The sequence below is a fragment of the Sapajus apella genome, unplaced genomic scaffold (genome assembly GCF_009761245.1).
Source record: "Sapajus apella isolate SASKATOON/1434 unplaced genomic scaffold, GSC_monkey_1.0 scaffold23, whole genome shotgun sequence".
NCBI classification, from domain to species: Eukaryota; Metazoa; Chordata; class Mammalia; order Primates; family Cebidae; genus Sapajus; species Sapajus apella.
Window position 1 is genome coordinate 3,405,498 of NW_022436963.1, and position 17,288 is coordinate 3,422,785.

Genomic DNA, 17,288 nt, shown 5'->3' on the forward strand with positions numbered 1-17,288 from the left:
CCTTTTAAATTTATTTTCCACTATCCGCCTTTGTTTTCTATGTCATTAAGTTTTGATCTTTATTTGACAGCTATCTGGATTTGTCTGGTGTATTCCTAAGGCATCATGAGGCACTGAGTCAAGGTAAGACAGGAAGTGCTAAATCTCATCAGACACTGGAGAATGATGTGAGGATGCACCACCATGGTCCTCCCTGCTTTGCCATGCCTCTGATAACAAGAAAGTCTATACATAGACTTCATATGAGGAGAGCCCTGGTATGGAATGGCACTCAAGTGCTCTATTTTTCCACTCTCAGCTCTGACACATCTCTGACAGGAGGCAAGTAGACAGGTGGTACAAGTTCCCCTGGAGTTTGTTTCTGACAGAGACCCCTCTCAGTTGTAGATGCCCCAATCCCTATGTCATAATGCAATTGTGAATTCAGAGCTCTCTCCTCACTCATGTTACTCATGCCAGACCTTGGGATGCAGAGAAATCAGGGCTAATGAACCATCTAGGGACAGGCCATGGGGGTTCAATTTTGTGTAAGTGACATGGCCAGATCTATAGGTGGACTAGGGGTGGGTAGGTATCCCCCTGGACTTTACAGAACTTGAGAAAAGAGAGGATGCTAAAGTAATGTCTTTGTATAGAGCCATAGAGAGAAACAACAGTCTTAACTCATTTATGTATTTCCCATTTAATTCTGATGACAGACCAAAGGCAATTTAATTTTAATTGTAATTGAGGATGTTGACGAAACCATTGAATGGAAGATATTGCAGAAGAAGAAAGAGCAGAAAACCAAGGTGAGAATTCCATGTAGTTAAGAGAAATCCAGAACATTTATATCTACATCATGAGGTGTGGGACTTTGCCTCTTATGGATCCAGAGTCTAATTAGGAGTCAACTCAATGTTAGCTAATTTTCCCTCCATCCTCTCCTCAGTCTAGGCTGTCTGGTCGGGGTCTGACTGAGATATTGAGAGTGATTGGAAAGAATGAAAGCCATCAAGAAATGCATGGGGCTGAGAGGTGAGAGTGTGAGAACCTGGAATTAGAGGGCAGAATGTTCAAAATATGGAAAGGCTTAGAGTAGAATATGTGGTCAGGGTATTTAAAACCCACCACAGTATTGAAATATATGGTTGTGGCAGAGAGAAATCAGCCAGTGGTGGTTTGGGGCTGGAATTAGCAGAGAGTAACCAGGCAGAAGGTTATGAGGCCATGCTTTCCAAACCCAGTGAACATCAAAGAGATGAGTGACTAACAAGGTCCTGCACATCGCTACTGCACCCTTCTAGTTACTAATGGTTTTTCCCTTGATCCATGCACTGCTGAGGTAGTCAGGAGAAGGACTCTGTGACTCTGAGAGTGAGGTGATGGGTCCACAGTGGCAGAGGAAGGTCACCACCAGGTCTGCTGGCTCCTGCTAACTCTCCTGAACTCTGAGGAAGGGCTGTGTGTTGAGAGAGGAAACCCAGGCTCCTTCTAGGAAGATCCTAGAAGTTGGTGGCAGGAAGTTTCCTGAGTGATCTCTCTTGTCTCTGCCTAGGAAAAACATAGAATAAGAACAAACGCAGCCATAAAGATCCAGGCCTGGTGGCGGGGCACCCTGGTGCGCAGGACACTGCTGCATGCGGCCCTCAGGGCCTGGATAATTCAGTGCTGGTGGCGGATGACGCTGTTGAGGGTGCTGGAGAAGAAACGGCAGGCAGCTCTGATCGCCTACGCAACCAGAGAGAGGGCAGTGATCAAGCTCCAGTCTTTGGTCCGCATGTGGCGCATCCACTGGCGATACTGCCAGGTGCTCAACGCCATCTATGTCATCCAGGGCCACTGGCAATGCCACAACTGCCAGACCTGTGCTCTCCTCCGGGGCCACTGTGTGGTCACAGCCACTCACCTGCAGTTTCACATTGAGATAATCAATTCCTAAGGGCTGGCAGGAAGGGCACTGTGTCTACTGTCCTTATTAAAGATCTAACCTGGTCTTATGTGTCTCACGGGGTCCCCCAGCTAATGGGAATCTTGAGACTTGAACCTTGCTGCCTCCTCTTCCTCCTGGCAAAGAATTTCAGTGAGGTTTGCCCCTGTGTCCATGGAACCTGTTTTGGGCTGGTAATGGCTTTAGGAAGCTCCAGTCTGCCCTGATGTATGACAGAGCTAGAAATTCCATTCCCGTCCCCAGCCTTATTTTGTTCTCACTGAGGGATCTGGGAGGCAATTGGGCTGCATATTCCTGGAGATTCTGGGCACTTCTGCATATATGGATGGATTATTGGGCTCTGCCCTGTCAATCTAGAATCAAGGTCAGCTGGGGTCTGGGATGCCTCAGTTTCCTTTTAGGCAAGCACCTAGATGGAAGAATAGCAATATTTGGCTGATTCTCCTGGGAGCAATGCAATGCAGCCCCAGGTGAAGAATAAGAGGCTGGCCTTAGTGGTAGTGGGGCTGGGGCTAGGCATGTTAATGATTAGGTGGTGACCCTGAGGACTAGCGGAAAACAGAAGCTCACAGAAGCTCATCTCTTTCTCTACAATTCCCTCACCAGAACTCCTCTCCCCAAGGGCCATGTGACAAACAGGGCTCCCTCTGATATTACCTCCACCCTTACTCTTATCTCAATTATTGGTGATTTTATCATTGGTCAAGATGATCCTACAATCTCCTCCATTCTAACCTCAAATAAACCTTTTCTGCTCTCCTCCTCAGCTATTCACTCCCACAGTCATACCAAAACAGTGCTGTTCTATAGAACTTCTGTGATGATGGCAATCTTCTCTATGCTGTCCAACATAGTAGCCACTAGCCACCTATGGGTGTGGTGCACCTGAAATGTGCCTAGTACAACTGAGGAATTGAACTTTTGATTTTATTTAATTTAAATTTAAATAGTCATTGGACAATGAGGCTGTAGACCTCATCATCACCAATAATTGTAATATTATTCAAATTGTTTTTCTAGTTTTCCATTCTTTGATTACTTTCTTCTTTCCTTTCAGTTCACCTTTTCAATAACCCCAATAGAATATTTCTTTAGATGTGATAAGGTTTTCCAGTTTATTGACCCTATTAATTTTTTTACGGCCACCACCCTTGACATGCTCTCGCACGTTTCTTTACCTAGTGCAGATTCTGTGGTTAATTATGATCATCTTTCCCCGGCACTACCTGACTCCCTGGGCCCACTCTTTTTCTGCAAACATGTATGAGATGAAGCCAACCATCTCCCTGTCCTGTGCCTACACAATCAGGGAGCATGGCTGGGACAAAACCAACAACCATGAGGCACGGACTTAATTTATATTTCTGACCACATATCTCAACTGGACTGATTTCCCAATAAATTTCTCTAGGATATTTGCATTTATATTTTCTGAGTTGAATAATTTACACCACCCCCTCTCCAAATGTTATTTAGGTTGGAATAATTTGTGTCAGAAATGAAACCTGAAAAAGAACACTATTGGAAGGGATTGACGATTCTTGGCACTGGTCTGCAGGACCCACTTGAGCCCTTTGAGCTCTTTGCTTCCAAGGCTCACCTTTTCTGCCCTGCTGAGTCTTCCCTCAGGCTGAGCCTCCCTATTTTTTGTACTATTTGATATTACTTGGGATCTGGTCTGGATCACACAACCTTAATAAAGGACCATACATCTCTCTCTGGATGACAAAAAGACTTTTTGTCTTTTCTGGTAAGTGCTTTCTTATACAAAGATGTGTGTCTTTCTGAATTGAGTTCTCTTGTTTTCTACAAGGTGAGCCTTGGAAGCAAAGAGCTCAAAGGGCTCAAGTGGGTCCTGCAGACCAGTTCTAAGAATCAACAATCCCTTCCAATAGTGTTCTTTTTCAGGTTTCATTTCTGACATGATTATTCCAACCTAAATAACAAACTTTTGGAGAGGAGGTAGTGTAAATTAGTATTTCTACAAGAGAACTCAATCTGTGAGGCATGTCTTTTTTGGTTTGTGGAATTCATTTAATACATTGATCAGCATTCATAGGATACGATTTTTGTGAACACTCTTATACTGGTTCTTTTTGATTTGGTTTGACTCTTTTCTTGTTTCTGAAGATCTTCTAAAAGCAAAAACAAACATTCTGGATGGTGGGTGCAGGACTGCTAATTAAAAGCCACTAGGGAAGTCACCACCATCTGAAACACCAGCCTAAACTCCTGATGTTCCCCAACAGGATTTATAGAATTTTCTTTGCTCTTGAGAGACTAATAAGAAACAGAATAGAATTCTCAAACATTAAGGTGTACCAGGTTTTCTGGGACTCCAGCTGTCTGCATATTACAGCCCACTCTTGAAAACATTTTAAAATTGACGAGCAAAATTATTTATTTCTATTTTTATTTTTTATTTTTGAGACAGTTTCATTCTGTCACCCAGGCTGGAGTGCTGTGGCACCATCTCAGCTCACTGCAACCTCCACATCCTGGGATCAAGTGATCTTCCCACTTCAGCCTCCCAAGTAGCTGAGATACAGGCATGTGCCACTGTACCCAGCTAATTTTTGTATTTTGGTAGAGATGGGGTTTCACCATGTTGGCCAGGCTGCTCTCGAACTCCTGGCCTCAAGTGATCCTCTCATTGCAGCCTCCTAAAGTGCTGGGATTACAGGCATGAGCCACCACACCCAACCCCTGATGAGCAAAATTAAATCAAGAAAAATTCGGAACTGAAATAATCAATATTCTAAAAACCTGCAATTGTAAAATTAACATGTAGAGTCTTCTAAGTTCTCTGTGTGTTTTTACTGCCAACTTTCAACCTGCTGACTTTTCTACTGGTGTTGTGATAAAACTCACTCCTTATGGCATTCTGGCCAAGATTTTTTTTTAAGCCTTAAAGGGCTTTCAAATTAATGGCTTTGCAAATTATAACAACTTCATAGTAACCAACAAGTTAGACACCTTTTAGAACTATAAATTTAGGGCCAGGTGTAGTGGCTCACACCTGTAATCCCAGCACTTTGGGAGGTCAAGGTGGGCAGATCACCTGAGGTCAAGAGTTCAAGATCAGCCTGGCCAACATGGTGAAACCCTGTCTCTACTAAAAATACAAAAATTAGCTGGGCGTAATAGCAGGTACCTGTAATCCCAGCTACTCAGGAGACTGAGACAGAAGAATTACTTGAATCCAAGAAGTGGAGGTTGCAGTGAGCCAAGATCACACTACTGCACTCCAGACTGGACAACAGAGCAAAACTCCATCTCAAAAAAAAACAACAAAAAACAAAGAACTATAAATTTAGATTTGCCTGACTAATAATTGCAAATGATAATGGAATGCTTAATTGAAAAAGTAGTAATCCAAAGGAAAATGAACTAGATAAATGTTTATAAAAGTTAGGCTCTCAGCCGGTCACAGTGGCTTATACCTGTAATCCCAGCACTATGGGAGATCAAGGCGGGCAGCTCATGAGGTCAAGAGATCGAGACCATTCTGGCCAACATGGTGAAACCCCATCTCTACTGAAAAAACACAAAAATTAGCTGGGCATGGTGGCACGTGCCTATAGTCCCAGCTACTTGGGAGGCTGAGGTAGGAGAATTGCTTGAACCCAGGAGGCGGAGGTTGCAGTGAGCCGAGATCGCACGACTGCACTCCAGCCTGGCGCCTGGTGACAGAGCAAGACTGTCTCAAAAAAAAAAAAAAAGTTAGGGTCTCACATCAAACAGGTCAAAATCTTGAGTTCACAGCCATGCTACAAGGCATCCCTGTCCAGCATAAAAATTTTACTTTTTCTGCCACACAGAGGCCAATGAGAAAATGCTGGAAAAAATTTGCTAAAACATTTCCCCTCCTGCATATGCTAATCAAGCAACCAGACCAGAAACCAAAAGATAGATTTGTTACTAGTTCAAGATTACTTGGAGATTTTGTTTTTCTTATACAATTCAGCCATGGTTTTTTTTTCCATGTTTCAAAAATGTAAACATAGAAAATTTAACCCTAAACTTTAAAATTTAAAAAGGGCAAAAAGGGGGTGGGGGTGAAAGAAGCTTTTAAAAATCAAACTGCCATGGAAACTGCTTTCTCCAAAATTTTGGTTCACAGGCTTCATTAGAATACCTATAGGGAAAACAAAGTTAAGCCATATGAATAGGTTCCTATTTTGTCTGAAATATAATTTAGATTCAACTGTCTTTTATAAACCAGTGAGCCTGTGTTACTGTCTCATGAAAAAAATTCTAAAATGAAAGCTGTATGATCTCTCTCTCTCTTTCTTTCTATGCGTGTGTGTGTGTGTGTTTGTGTGTGTGTTTGGATGTGTTTATGTAAGTATACATGTATTATATGTTTTGTTTGCATGGTAAAATCTGACATAGCCAGAAATCTCTTAAATTTTTTTATGTAGATTGACTTAGATAAACAAAGGTATATTAACCCACATGTTTTTTAGTTCATGTGACTTAAGTAAATATTTAATAAATATGCTAATTTTAAAATTATGTGTAAAATTTTAAAATGTGTTCAAAATTGTCAGTATACATGTTTGCCTGGGTTTACTAATCAGACAGCTTTATATTTGTCCCTAAAGATGTTTAAGGTGTCAGAGTTTGACACAAAAATTACAGAGCTATAAACCCAACCTATAACAGAATTATCTTTGTTTGTGCAATTTTTATAAATAAAACCAATTTAATATTCTTGGTTTAGTGCAAATAGCTGTATCTTCTGAGTTATCTGCAAAATACCCATATATTTAAGGTTCCTACTGAGGTCAACACTTGATATTCACAGGCTGTAAAAATGGTTATCAAGAAAATAACTTGAAATAATGATTAGTTTGTCTAAGATTCCATCTCTTGTAAGTATTGTAGGTAAGCCCTAAAAATAAATAAATAAGTCAAATATAAGCTAGAAAATGCATATAAATTAACTTTTTAATGTAATTTGACATCTTAAACTTATGTTAAATTAAATAATATATACCCACTAAATGTCTGGGTTACTTTCAAATAAGACTAAAAAATAATAAAACGAATTGCTGAACAGAAATATGAGTTTGTTCTTGGCTTCTTAAACTTTATAGAAAGCCTAATATATTTTAGTCTCTTAACATACATTTTTAAACTATGGGGAAACATGTTTCTAAAAATTATAAAATGGCTCTCATTTATAAAATACTGATATGTAACAGACAATTCAAGATTTCTTGTTTCCAAGGTTTTCACCACAATTTAAGTTTATTAAGAGTTAAAAATTCTAATTAATATATAATCAGCATACAAAATGTGCCAAAAATGTAAGATGTGTTTTTGATGAGAAAAATATATATTCTACTCTCTATTGAGTTCAATTTTTTAATATATATTTACCACCCACATATGAGTGAGAACATGAGTAATCTGTCTTTCTGTGCCTGGTTTATTTCACTTAATGCCTTCCAATTCTCTCCATGTGATTGTAAGTGACAAAAAAAATCATTCTTTTCTATGGCTAAGTAATATTCCATTGTGTATAGGTATAACATTTTTTATCCTAAGTTAAGCTTTTTGACCTAAAATTAACTTTGGAATTTTGCAGTTGGGCCTTTGGAGTATTCCACAGGACATAACTCCCATCTTGTATAGATATTGAATGATTAGGCTTATTTGTTATATTGTGTGGAGAATATTGTCAAAAGATAAGTGAAATTAGATCTTCTCAGTTACATTTATGGATATGTTATTAATATAAATGTCCCAAACATTACATAAATTCATAAACATGCAATATGTTATCACTCATAATTTCAATTATGTTAAATCTTTTTCTAAAGTTACATTTGTATGGCTATATTAATGTATTTAAAAGATTACATGCAATTTATAAAAGTCTGATGGTGCTGTGATGCTGTCAGTCATGATTCTGGTTATTATCTTAAAATGCTATTTGTAACAGAAAAAACAGGCCACAGTGAGCCTCTCATCCCGTCAGTGGTCAGCCACACCAGCATTTCTAATGCCACAGTTTACACCAACAGAATCTGAGACCTGGTTCATTAAGTGAGGATCCACATGGGACATCCACCACATGGGAGGCAACCAAAGGTGCCCTGTTAACAGACTCTGTGGCAAACTATCACAACCACAACTAACAAAATTGTAGTGGGCTGATGCTCATTTGATGACGTGAACAAGTGTACCAGAAGTGTACCAGTAGTGAAAACAAGGATGGAACTAGCCCTCTACTTAGGGGTTTCATGAACACTAACATACAGGTGAAACTGAGCTAATGCAATTTTGCTAGAAATTAGACATGACTGATGAACGCCAGTGCCTCCATACCCACGAATGGGTCACTGAGCAATAAAGCAAGGGAAGTGGTGCTGTATGCACCCAAGGGCTATCTCTTTCTCTGTGTGATCTGGGGGTGACTCAAACACAGGATGGGTAATGTCATGTCTGGAAAGCTGGCAGATGGGGGATCCTGCATATTGGGCATACTGGGGGGTGCCCCTAGATAGCACCCTGGGAATGAACCATACCTTTGGTCCAGCAACCTAAAGCTATACACCAGGCTTACTAAGGACCTACCAGAAGGTGTGACTGATTTTGGGTTTATGTCCTTTATGAGATCTTTGCTATCATACATAGGAGTCAGTGCTCATAAAAAAAAAAAAAAAAAAAAAAAAAAAAGGGATAGGAAACTCATCTCTGACCATGGCAAATATTTCTTCCTCCACTGTCACTGCCTTGGCAGCCCAACAGGCATTCCTCCTGTCCTTTGTGAAGATTGTCTTAGGCAAAAGAATTACTGTAGACTTTCTTTTTGCCCAACAGGGAGAAGTGTGTGCAACTGCCAACACTTCCTGCTGTACCTGAATAAACAGAAGAAGTAGAGGATGTCTAAAAGCAAGCCCACTTGCTTCAGCACATGGGGCCACCTGAAGGATGTTTCTTTGACATATTTAGCAACCTCTTACCTGAATTGCTGGGATTATGGGATCAGTCACTGCTCCAGACAGGCCTGATCATCCTGCTTTCTGTAGCAGTACTTCTGGGTTTACTGAAAAGAATTCTGGCTATGGCTCAACAATGTCACACTAAGATTATTAGTCAAGGCTTTATATCAACCTGATGAGACAAAGCTTAAACTCTGAATCCAGGTAGATTGGTGGACATATGAAACAGACTAGTTGTGCTAAGAGGAATGTGTCAGTCGGGAGGTGAACCGCAGGACAGTCCTCCAGAAAGCCTTGGTCCAACCCAGTTCTTCCCCTTGATCACTTGTAGTTCCCAAGAATAATGGCAGATTGTATTGGGAATGTGACTGCCTGAGATTGTATTGGGAATGTGACGGAAGAAATGGCTGCAACAGCCCAGGCTCTGTTCATCTGTTCCTTGCCAAACAAGATACCTTTCAATGCTTTAGCTCATCAATTCCTGTTTCCCTGGAGAAAGAAAACCTAGGGCAGGCCACTTTTTGGGGTCCCTCAGTTACAGTGCAGGTGGGGCACATGCAGATGAGACTCCATCCACCCCTGGAAGCTTTCTTAAGCCTTGGGTGACTGGCTAATGACAAATCCAATGTTTCTGTTGTCCCTTCCTGCATAGCTGTAAGTAATGAATCTACTTCATGTAACATGTTGCATATGAATACATTTTGTCCCACTAAACTTAGATAAGTTGATAACCAGTACATGATGAATCTGCTTCATAGCTAACAAATTGAATAACCTAGATGAAATGGACAAATTTCTAGAAACATAAAATTTGCCAAACTAAATCACATAAAACAGAAAATCTGAATAGACCCATAACTAGTAAGGAGATCAAAACAGTAATCATTTTCATGGGTTAAAAAGAAAAGTCAAAAATGAAATGAAAATTTAAAAACCAGTAATCAGAAACTTGAAGTAAAGTAAATTTTAGGATGGGCATGGTGGCTCACACCTGTAATCTCAGCACTTTGGGAAGCCAAGGTGGGAGGATCACTTGAGGTCAGGAGTTCAAGACCAGCCTGGCCAACATGGTAAAACTTCATCTCTATTAAAAACACAAAAATTGGCCAGGTGTGGTACCGCACACCTGTAATCCCATCTACTCAGGAGGTTGAGGCAGGAGAATCACTTGAACCCAGGAGGTGGAGGTTGCAGTGAGCTCAGATTGCACCACTGTACTCCAGCCTGGGTGACAGAGCGAGACCCTGTCTCAAAAAATATATATACATTTTAGAATACATTTTTTCCTTTTCTTCCCTACCCCTCTCTAGTTTTGGATAATTTCTCTATGTCTGCAGGAAATGTCATTGGGATTTTGACAGGCATGGCATTGAAGGTCCAGAAAGTAAAGCTCTGGACCTGATGGTTTCACTGGTAAGTTCTACCAAACATTTAAAAACAATTAACAGTAATTATTTTCAAATTTAAAAAAAAATGGAGAGAATGGAATATTTCCAGCTCATTTATAAGGCCAGAATTGCCCTGATACCAAAGACAGACAAAGATGCTACAGAAAAGGAAAACTACAGAATAATATCCTTGATGAATATTGATATAAAAATTCTCAAAAAATGCTAGCAAACAAAATTCAATAGCAGATGGGTGCAGTGGCTCATGTATCTAACCCCAACACTTTGGAAGGCCAAGGAGGGAGGATCAGTTGAGGCCAGAAGTTTGAGGCCAGCCTGGGCAATACAGTAAAACCTCATCTCTACAAAAAAAATTTTTTTAATTACCCAGGCATGGTGGCACATGCCTGTAGTCCCATCTAGTCAGGAGGCTGAGGTGGGAGGATTGCTTGAACCTGGGAAATCAAGGCTGCAGTGAGCCATGAATGTACCACTGCACGCCAGCCTAGGTGATGGAGCAAAACCCTGTCTCAATAAATAAATAAATAAATAATTCAATAGCACATTAAATGGAATATATTCCATGATCAGGTAGGATTTATTCCTGGAATGCAAGGATGGTTCAATATATGAAACTTGCTCAATATAATATACCATATTAACAAAATGAAGGCGTAAATGCATAATCATCTGAATTTATGCAGAAAACAAAATATCTGACAAAATTCAACACGCTTTCATGATTAAAACACCACCACCACAATATGAATAGAAAGAAATTACATCAACATAATAAAGGGTATATGGGAAAAGCCCACAGCTAATAGATGGTGGCAGCCAAAGCAACTTTATCTTGGATACTAATTTACCATGTTCACTTCTGACTAACCCCTAGTTCCAGGAATGCTTCTGATATGGTTTGGCTCTGTGTCCCCACCCAAATCCCCATGTGTCAAGGGTGGAACAAAGTGCAGGTAATTGCATCATGGGGCAGTTTCCCTTATGTCATTATTGTGATAGTGAGTCTTACAAGATCCAATGGTTTTATAAGCATCTGGCATTTCCCCTGCTTGCACTCACTCTGTCCTGCCACGCTGTGAAGAAGGTGCCTGTTTCTCCTTTGCCTTATGCTTGATTGTAAGTTTCCTGATGCCTCCCCAGCAATGCAGAACTATGAGTCAATTGAAACTCTTTCTTTTATAAATTACTCAGTCTCAGGTATTTCTTCATAGCAGCATGATAACAGACGAACACAGCTTCTAAGATTTCTACTTTATCTACTTTTACTGTAAATCCTGCCTTAAGGCAGATTCACATAGCATTGTTGCCTTTTGCTAAGGGGTTGACTTCAATCATCCTACATATTCCTTCCCTGTGGCAGATAAGCCCTGGATCTGGAGGGTGATGGTGCAGGGATCCACCATCTTATCTTGCTGCTACCTGAGACAAAGACATGGCTTCTGCTTTTAAGGCCATATTAAATGTTTCTAAAAAACTGGATATGTCAGCCTCTTTCTTCAACCTCTCAGCTTCCTCAGACTTTGGGGACAGGTTTGCGCAGACCTGTTCACCACAGAACATATCCTCAAAAGCGAAAGACAGAAAACTTTTCCTCTAAGATCAGGAACAAGGCAAAAATGACTGCTTTCACCACTTCTATTCAGCATAGTATTGGAAGTTCTAGCCAGGGCAATTAGGCAAGAAAAAGAAATAAAAGGCATCCAGATTGGAAAGGAAGGTGTAAAATTATCTCTGTTCACATACGATATGATTTTATATGTAAAAACCCCTACAAATTACACACACACACACACACACACACACACACAAACTTAGAACTAATAAATGAATTTGGCAAAGTAGTAAGATACAAAATCAACACACACAAAAATTAGTTGTATTTAAGGAATAAAAGACTAAAGAAATGAATAAATATTTTTAATTAAAAAATTTTAAATCAGTTGCACTTCTGTACACTAACAATAAATAATACAAAAAGGGAAAGTAAGAAAACAATCCCATTTACAATACCATCAAAAAGATTAAAATACTTAGGGATACTCTTACCCAAGGAAGTGAAAGACATGAACTTTGAAAACTACAAAGTGTTGCAGAAAGAAACAAAAGAAGGCACAAATAAATGTAAAGACATCCTATGAGCATGGACTACAAGACTTTATATTGTTAAGAAGCCAGTACTACCCAAAGGGATCTACAGATTCAATGCCATGCCTATCAAAATCCCAATGACATTTCCTGCAGAAATAGAGAAATTATCCAAAACTAGAGAGGGGTAGGGAAGAAAAGGAAAAAATGTATTCTAAAATGTATTTTTTTTTTTGAGACAGGGTCTCGCTCTGTCACCCAGGCTGGAGTACAGTGGTGCAATCTGAGCTCACTGCAACCTCCACCTCCTGGGTTCAAGTGATTCTCCTGCCTCAGCCTCCTGAGTAGATGGGATTACAGGTGTGCAATACCACACCTGGCCAATTTTTGTGTTTTTAATAGAGATGAAGTTTTACCATGTTGGCCAGGCTGGTCTTGAACTCCTGACCTCAAGTGATCCTCCCACCTTGGCCTCCCAAAGTGCTGAGATTGCAGGCGTGAGCCACCATGCCCATCCTAAAATTTATATGGACTCTAAAGAGACCCCCAAATAGCCAAAATGATACAGAAAAAAGAAGAGCAAAGTTGGAGATCTCATACTTCCAAATTTCAAAACTTATTACAAAGCTACAGTAATCAAACAGTGTGGTACTGGCATAAATACAGATCTCTAAGCCAGTAGAACAGAAGAGAGAGACCAGAAATAAACCTTCATGGATATGGCCAAATGATTTCCAACAAGGGTCCCAAGACATTCAGTAAGGAAAAACAGTGCCTTCAACAAAGGGTGATAGGAAAACTGATATCCACATGCAAAAAATGAAGAGGCATCCTTATCTTACACCATATACAAAAATTAACTCAAAATGGATCAAAGACCTAAATGTAAGAGATGAAGCTATAAAACTCTTAGAAGAAAACATAGAGGAAAATCTTCATAACACTGAATTTGGGAAGGATTTAATTAGATATGATACCAAAAGAACCAGCAACAAAGAAAAAAAAATTGGTGAATTCAATTACACCAAAATTTAAAACTTCTGGCCAGGGACGGTGGCTCATGTTTGTAATCCCAGCACTTTGGGAAGCTAAGGCAAGTGGATCACTTGGGGCCAGGAGTTCAAGATAGTATGGCCAGGAGTTCAAGATAACATGGTAAAACCCCGTCTCTACTAAAAATACAAAAATTAGCTGGGTGTGGTGGCATGTGTGTAATCATAGCTACTCAGGAGGCTGAAGCAGAAGAATCACTTGAACCCAAGATGTGGAGGTTGCAGTGAGCCAAGATCATACCACTGCACTCCAGCCAGGTGACTCTGCCACAGAGAATGACTCTGTCTAAAAAAAAAAAAAGAAAAGAAAAGAAAAGAAAGAAATTTAAAACTTTTGTGAGTCAAAAGACAAAAACAACAGAGTGAAAAGCAATCCACAGAATGAGAAAAATCTTTATAAATCATATATCCTATAAAGTATTAAAAGCCTACAACACACTAACAAGACCAAAAACCCCAATTCAAAAATGGGCAAAGAATGTGAATAGACATTTCTCCAAAGAAAATATTACATTGCCAATAAGAGCATAAAAAGATGTTTTTCATCACTAATCATTAGGAGAATGCACATCAAAAACACAATGACATGCCACTTCATACCCATTGGGAGGACTATGATGAAAAAAGCAGAGATAACAAGTGTTGATGAGGATATGGAGAAGTTGGATAGTTTGTGCACTGCTGGTAGCAATGTACGTAAAATGTTACAGTTGCTATGGAAAACAGTATGGCAGCTACTGCATAAATTCAAAATAGCTGGTGTGCCGATAGTCCCAGCTACTCAGGAGGCTGACAGGAAGATCACTTGGGTCCAAGAGCTCTGGGCTGTAGTGCCCTATGCCAACCAGTTGTCCACACTAAGTTTTACATCAATATGGTGACCTCCTAGGAGCAGGGCACCACCAGGTTTCCCTAGTAGGAGTGAACCATCTCCCATTGGAAATGGAGCAGGTCAAAATTCCTGTGTTGATCAGTAGTGGGATTGCACCTGTGAATAACCGCTGCACTCCAGCCTGAGCAACATAGTGAGATCTTGTCTCTTAAAATAACAGTAACAAAAAAATAAAATAAAGTAAAAATAGAATTACCATATGATCCAGCAATTCCACTTCTATGTATATACCCAAAAGAATTGAAAGCAGCGTCTTGAAGAGATATTTGCACATCCATGTTCATAGCAGCATTATTCAAATAGCCAAAAGGTGAAAGGATCCAGTGTCCATCCATGGATGAATGAATAAAATGTAGCACATACATACAATGGAATATTATTCAGCCTGAGGAAGGAAAATGTGACACATGCTACAATATGGATGGCTCTTTAGGACATGATGCTAAGTGGAATAAATCAGTCACAAAAAAACAAACACTGTATGATTTCATTCATATGAGGTACTTAGAGTAGTCAAATTCATAGAGACAGAAAGTAGAATGGTGATTGTCAGGGGCTAGGGGAGGGAGGACTGGGGAGGTATTGTTTAATGGGTACAATGTTTCAGTTTTGCAAGTTAAAAAAAGTTCTGGGGTTGGATGCGGGTGATGGTTGCACAGCAATGTGAATGTACTTAATTCCACTGAACTATATACCTAAAATGGTTAAAATAGTAAATTTTATGTTATGTATATTTTAACACCATGTTTAAAATAAATCCTTAAAATTTATTTTAAGAGGCTGGGCACAGTGAGTCACACCTGTAATCCCAGCAACTTCACAGAGACTATGGCAGGAGGAATGCTTGAAGCCAGGAGTTTGAGACCAGCCTGGGCAACATAGTGAGACCCCATCTCTACAAAAAATTTTTAAAAATTAGCCAGGTGTGGTGGTGGGCACCTGTGGTCTCAGTTACTTGGGATGCTAAGGCAGCAGGAAAGAGTTGGAAGCTGCAGTGAACTATGATTGAACCACTATACTTCACCCTGGGCAACAGAGCAAGACCCAGTCTCCATGAATGAATGAATGAATGAAGAAATAGCAAAGGATGACACAGTCTTCCATGCTGCACAACTACAGGGGCTTCCATTTACAGAGTCTCCCCAGAGTTGGTTGACCTGGTGACCCTGAAGCCCAACTCTCCTACCTATGACAGACATTGCTAATCAATCACAGGTCCTACTCATCCAAGATGGCTCTCAGAATCTTTCTCCATATGGGACCCCAGACAACCCCTGCTGATTCCTCAGAGTTGACTTGTGACATGCCTAGTATTTCCCATCATTATCTCAAACAATGACCTCCTGAAAATACATCTGGCAAAGAGAGCTGGGGACAAAGATATAGCAGACCTGGTCATTCTTTTAATGGAAGGGGTATGCATTGTTGCACCTTACAAGCCTGTGAGCCCAGAGAGATTTCAAGTTGAACATTAAGTTGGTTTTCTTTGAGTTCGTAGTGGCCCTCAATAAAGCCACGGGAATGGCAGCTGTGCCAGCGCCAATAGACCTGGATGATGCGGACAGCATTGAGCAAACGACAGTAACACCGGCGGACATGCCACATGCGGACCCAGGACTGCAACCTGACTGCTGCCCACTCCTGCTGCACATAGAACTCCAACACCATCCTCCGCCTCTTTGCCAGCAGCTTCGCCAGCACCTGCCTCCACCAGCACTGAATGATCCAAGCCCTGAGGGCTGCATGCAGCAGTGTGCGTCGCACCAGCGTGCCCCGCCACCAGGCCTGGATGAAAACAGCCGCTGACCTTTCTGTCATGATGATCTTCTCTTTTGGGCCTTGCAAGAGAAAACAGAGAACACTCGGTATGCCAGGAAGGATCCCTGATCCTCTATCAGTGATGGAAGCTCAGTATGGGGCGGGACAACAGCTGAACCCAGGAGACCAGGCAGGTGTCCCCCCTCTGCCACCCACAGGTTAGTGGACGTGCTCACCTCACCTTGACCTCTGAGTCCCAAAGTCCCCATCTGCAAAATAGGTGTCCATCTGCCCTAGCTACCTCACCTCATTTTCCATGGACCTTGCTGGCCAGTCTAGAGCAAGAACACTGTGACTCTGAGGTAAAAGAGCTACCATCTACCTGGGATCCATGCCTCTCCCCTTCAGAGCCCTCCCACCTGCTGGAGAGGTGGTGTCCTTTGCTCCCCTGCCCTCTTTACTCTGACTTCAGGTCAAACCCACAAGCTGCTGTGGTCCCTCCTCCTCACCAAAGCAGTAACAGATTCCTCTACCTCACACACATGGTGAACAGCTTGAACTTCAGCTGTGCATACATCAGTACAAACATGCACACTCCACACACTAACAAACATTTTAATTCCTGCCCCTTGGTCCCTGCATTCCCCCACAGTCCCCACTTGCAGCCCCCAGTCCTGTGTGGTCTGGGATCACACCCCTCTGCCCTGCTCGTTGCCACAATCTCCACTCTGTATCTCAGCCAGACTCACATCTCTCTGCCTAACAAGAAATTGGGGGAAAGAAACAGCCAATCCCCATTCATTCCAGCTCTGCATACGCTGACGTTTCACCTGTTTTTCTGGGACACTCTGATTGATGTCAGGTAATGAGGACAAATGCCCATTTCCCTCAGTGAAGCCACTCTTCGCACAATAAATTACAGGGCCATAGGTCTTTGAGTCACTCTGCTGGACCACAAGGGTCAGAGATGTCACTAGTTAATGCTCTCTGGACCCAGCTACTCACGGAGTTGGGGGTAAGGGTGTGGCCAGGTAGGGGTGAGGGTGTTGGCGATGGAGTCGCTTCCCTCTTCTCCCCTTTGTTCCTTCCAGCTCTTTTCTATCGATGTGATTTCATCATTGTCTTTGATGATCATTTAAAACAGCTTGCTATCCTTCTGGAATCAGAGTGTATGGGGGGAAATAGGGGAGAAAGTAAAAGGTGCTC

At 41.2% G+C, this 17,288-nt stretch overlaps 2 protein-coding genes across 2 annotated transcripts; one reads left to right on the top strand and one right to left on the bottom strand.

Annotated features, from left to right (window-relative positions):
- Window positions 1-448: 448 nt before the first annotated feature.
- IQCF2 (IQ motif containing F2) lies at window positions 449-3,656 on the top strand. Its single transcript, XM_032290040.1, has 3 exons — window positions 449-527; window positions 699-791; window positions 1,538-3,656. Exons 1-3 carry the CDS (start codon window positions 510-512, stop codon window positions 1,919-1,921), a joined length of 495 nt encoding a protein of 164 aa, XP_032145931.1. The 5' UTR covers window positions 449-509; the 3' UTR covers window positions 1,922-3,656.
- A 12,051-nt stretch (window positions 3,657-15,707) lies between these two features.
- Window positions 15,708-16,157, bottom strand: LOC116559366 (IQ domain-containing protein F5). The gene has a single exon (XM_032290041.1). It carries the CDS (start codon window positions 16,140-16,142, stop codon window positions 15,720-15,722), a length of 423 nt encoding a protein of 140 aa, XP_032145932.1. The 5' UTR covers window positions 16,143-16,157; the 3' UTR covers window positions 15,708-15,719.
- Between the last annotated feature and the right edge of the window lie 1,131 nt (window positions 16,158-17,288).

Coding starts and splice junctions, on each gene's coding strand:
- IQCF2 (XM_032290040.1), top strand. Junction 792..1,537: donor AGAAAGAGCAGAAAACCAAG/GTGAGAATTCCA, acceptor GTCTCTGCCTAG/GAAAAACATAGAATAAGAAC.
- LOC116559366 (XM_032290041.1), bottom strand. CDS start 16,142: ATGACAGAAAGGTCAGCGGCTGTTTTCATCCAGGCCTGGTGGCGGGGC.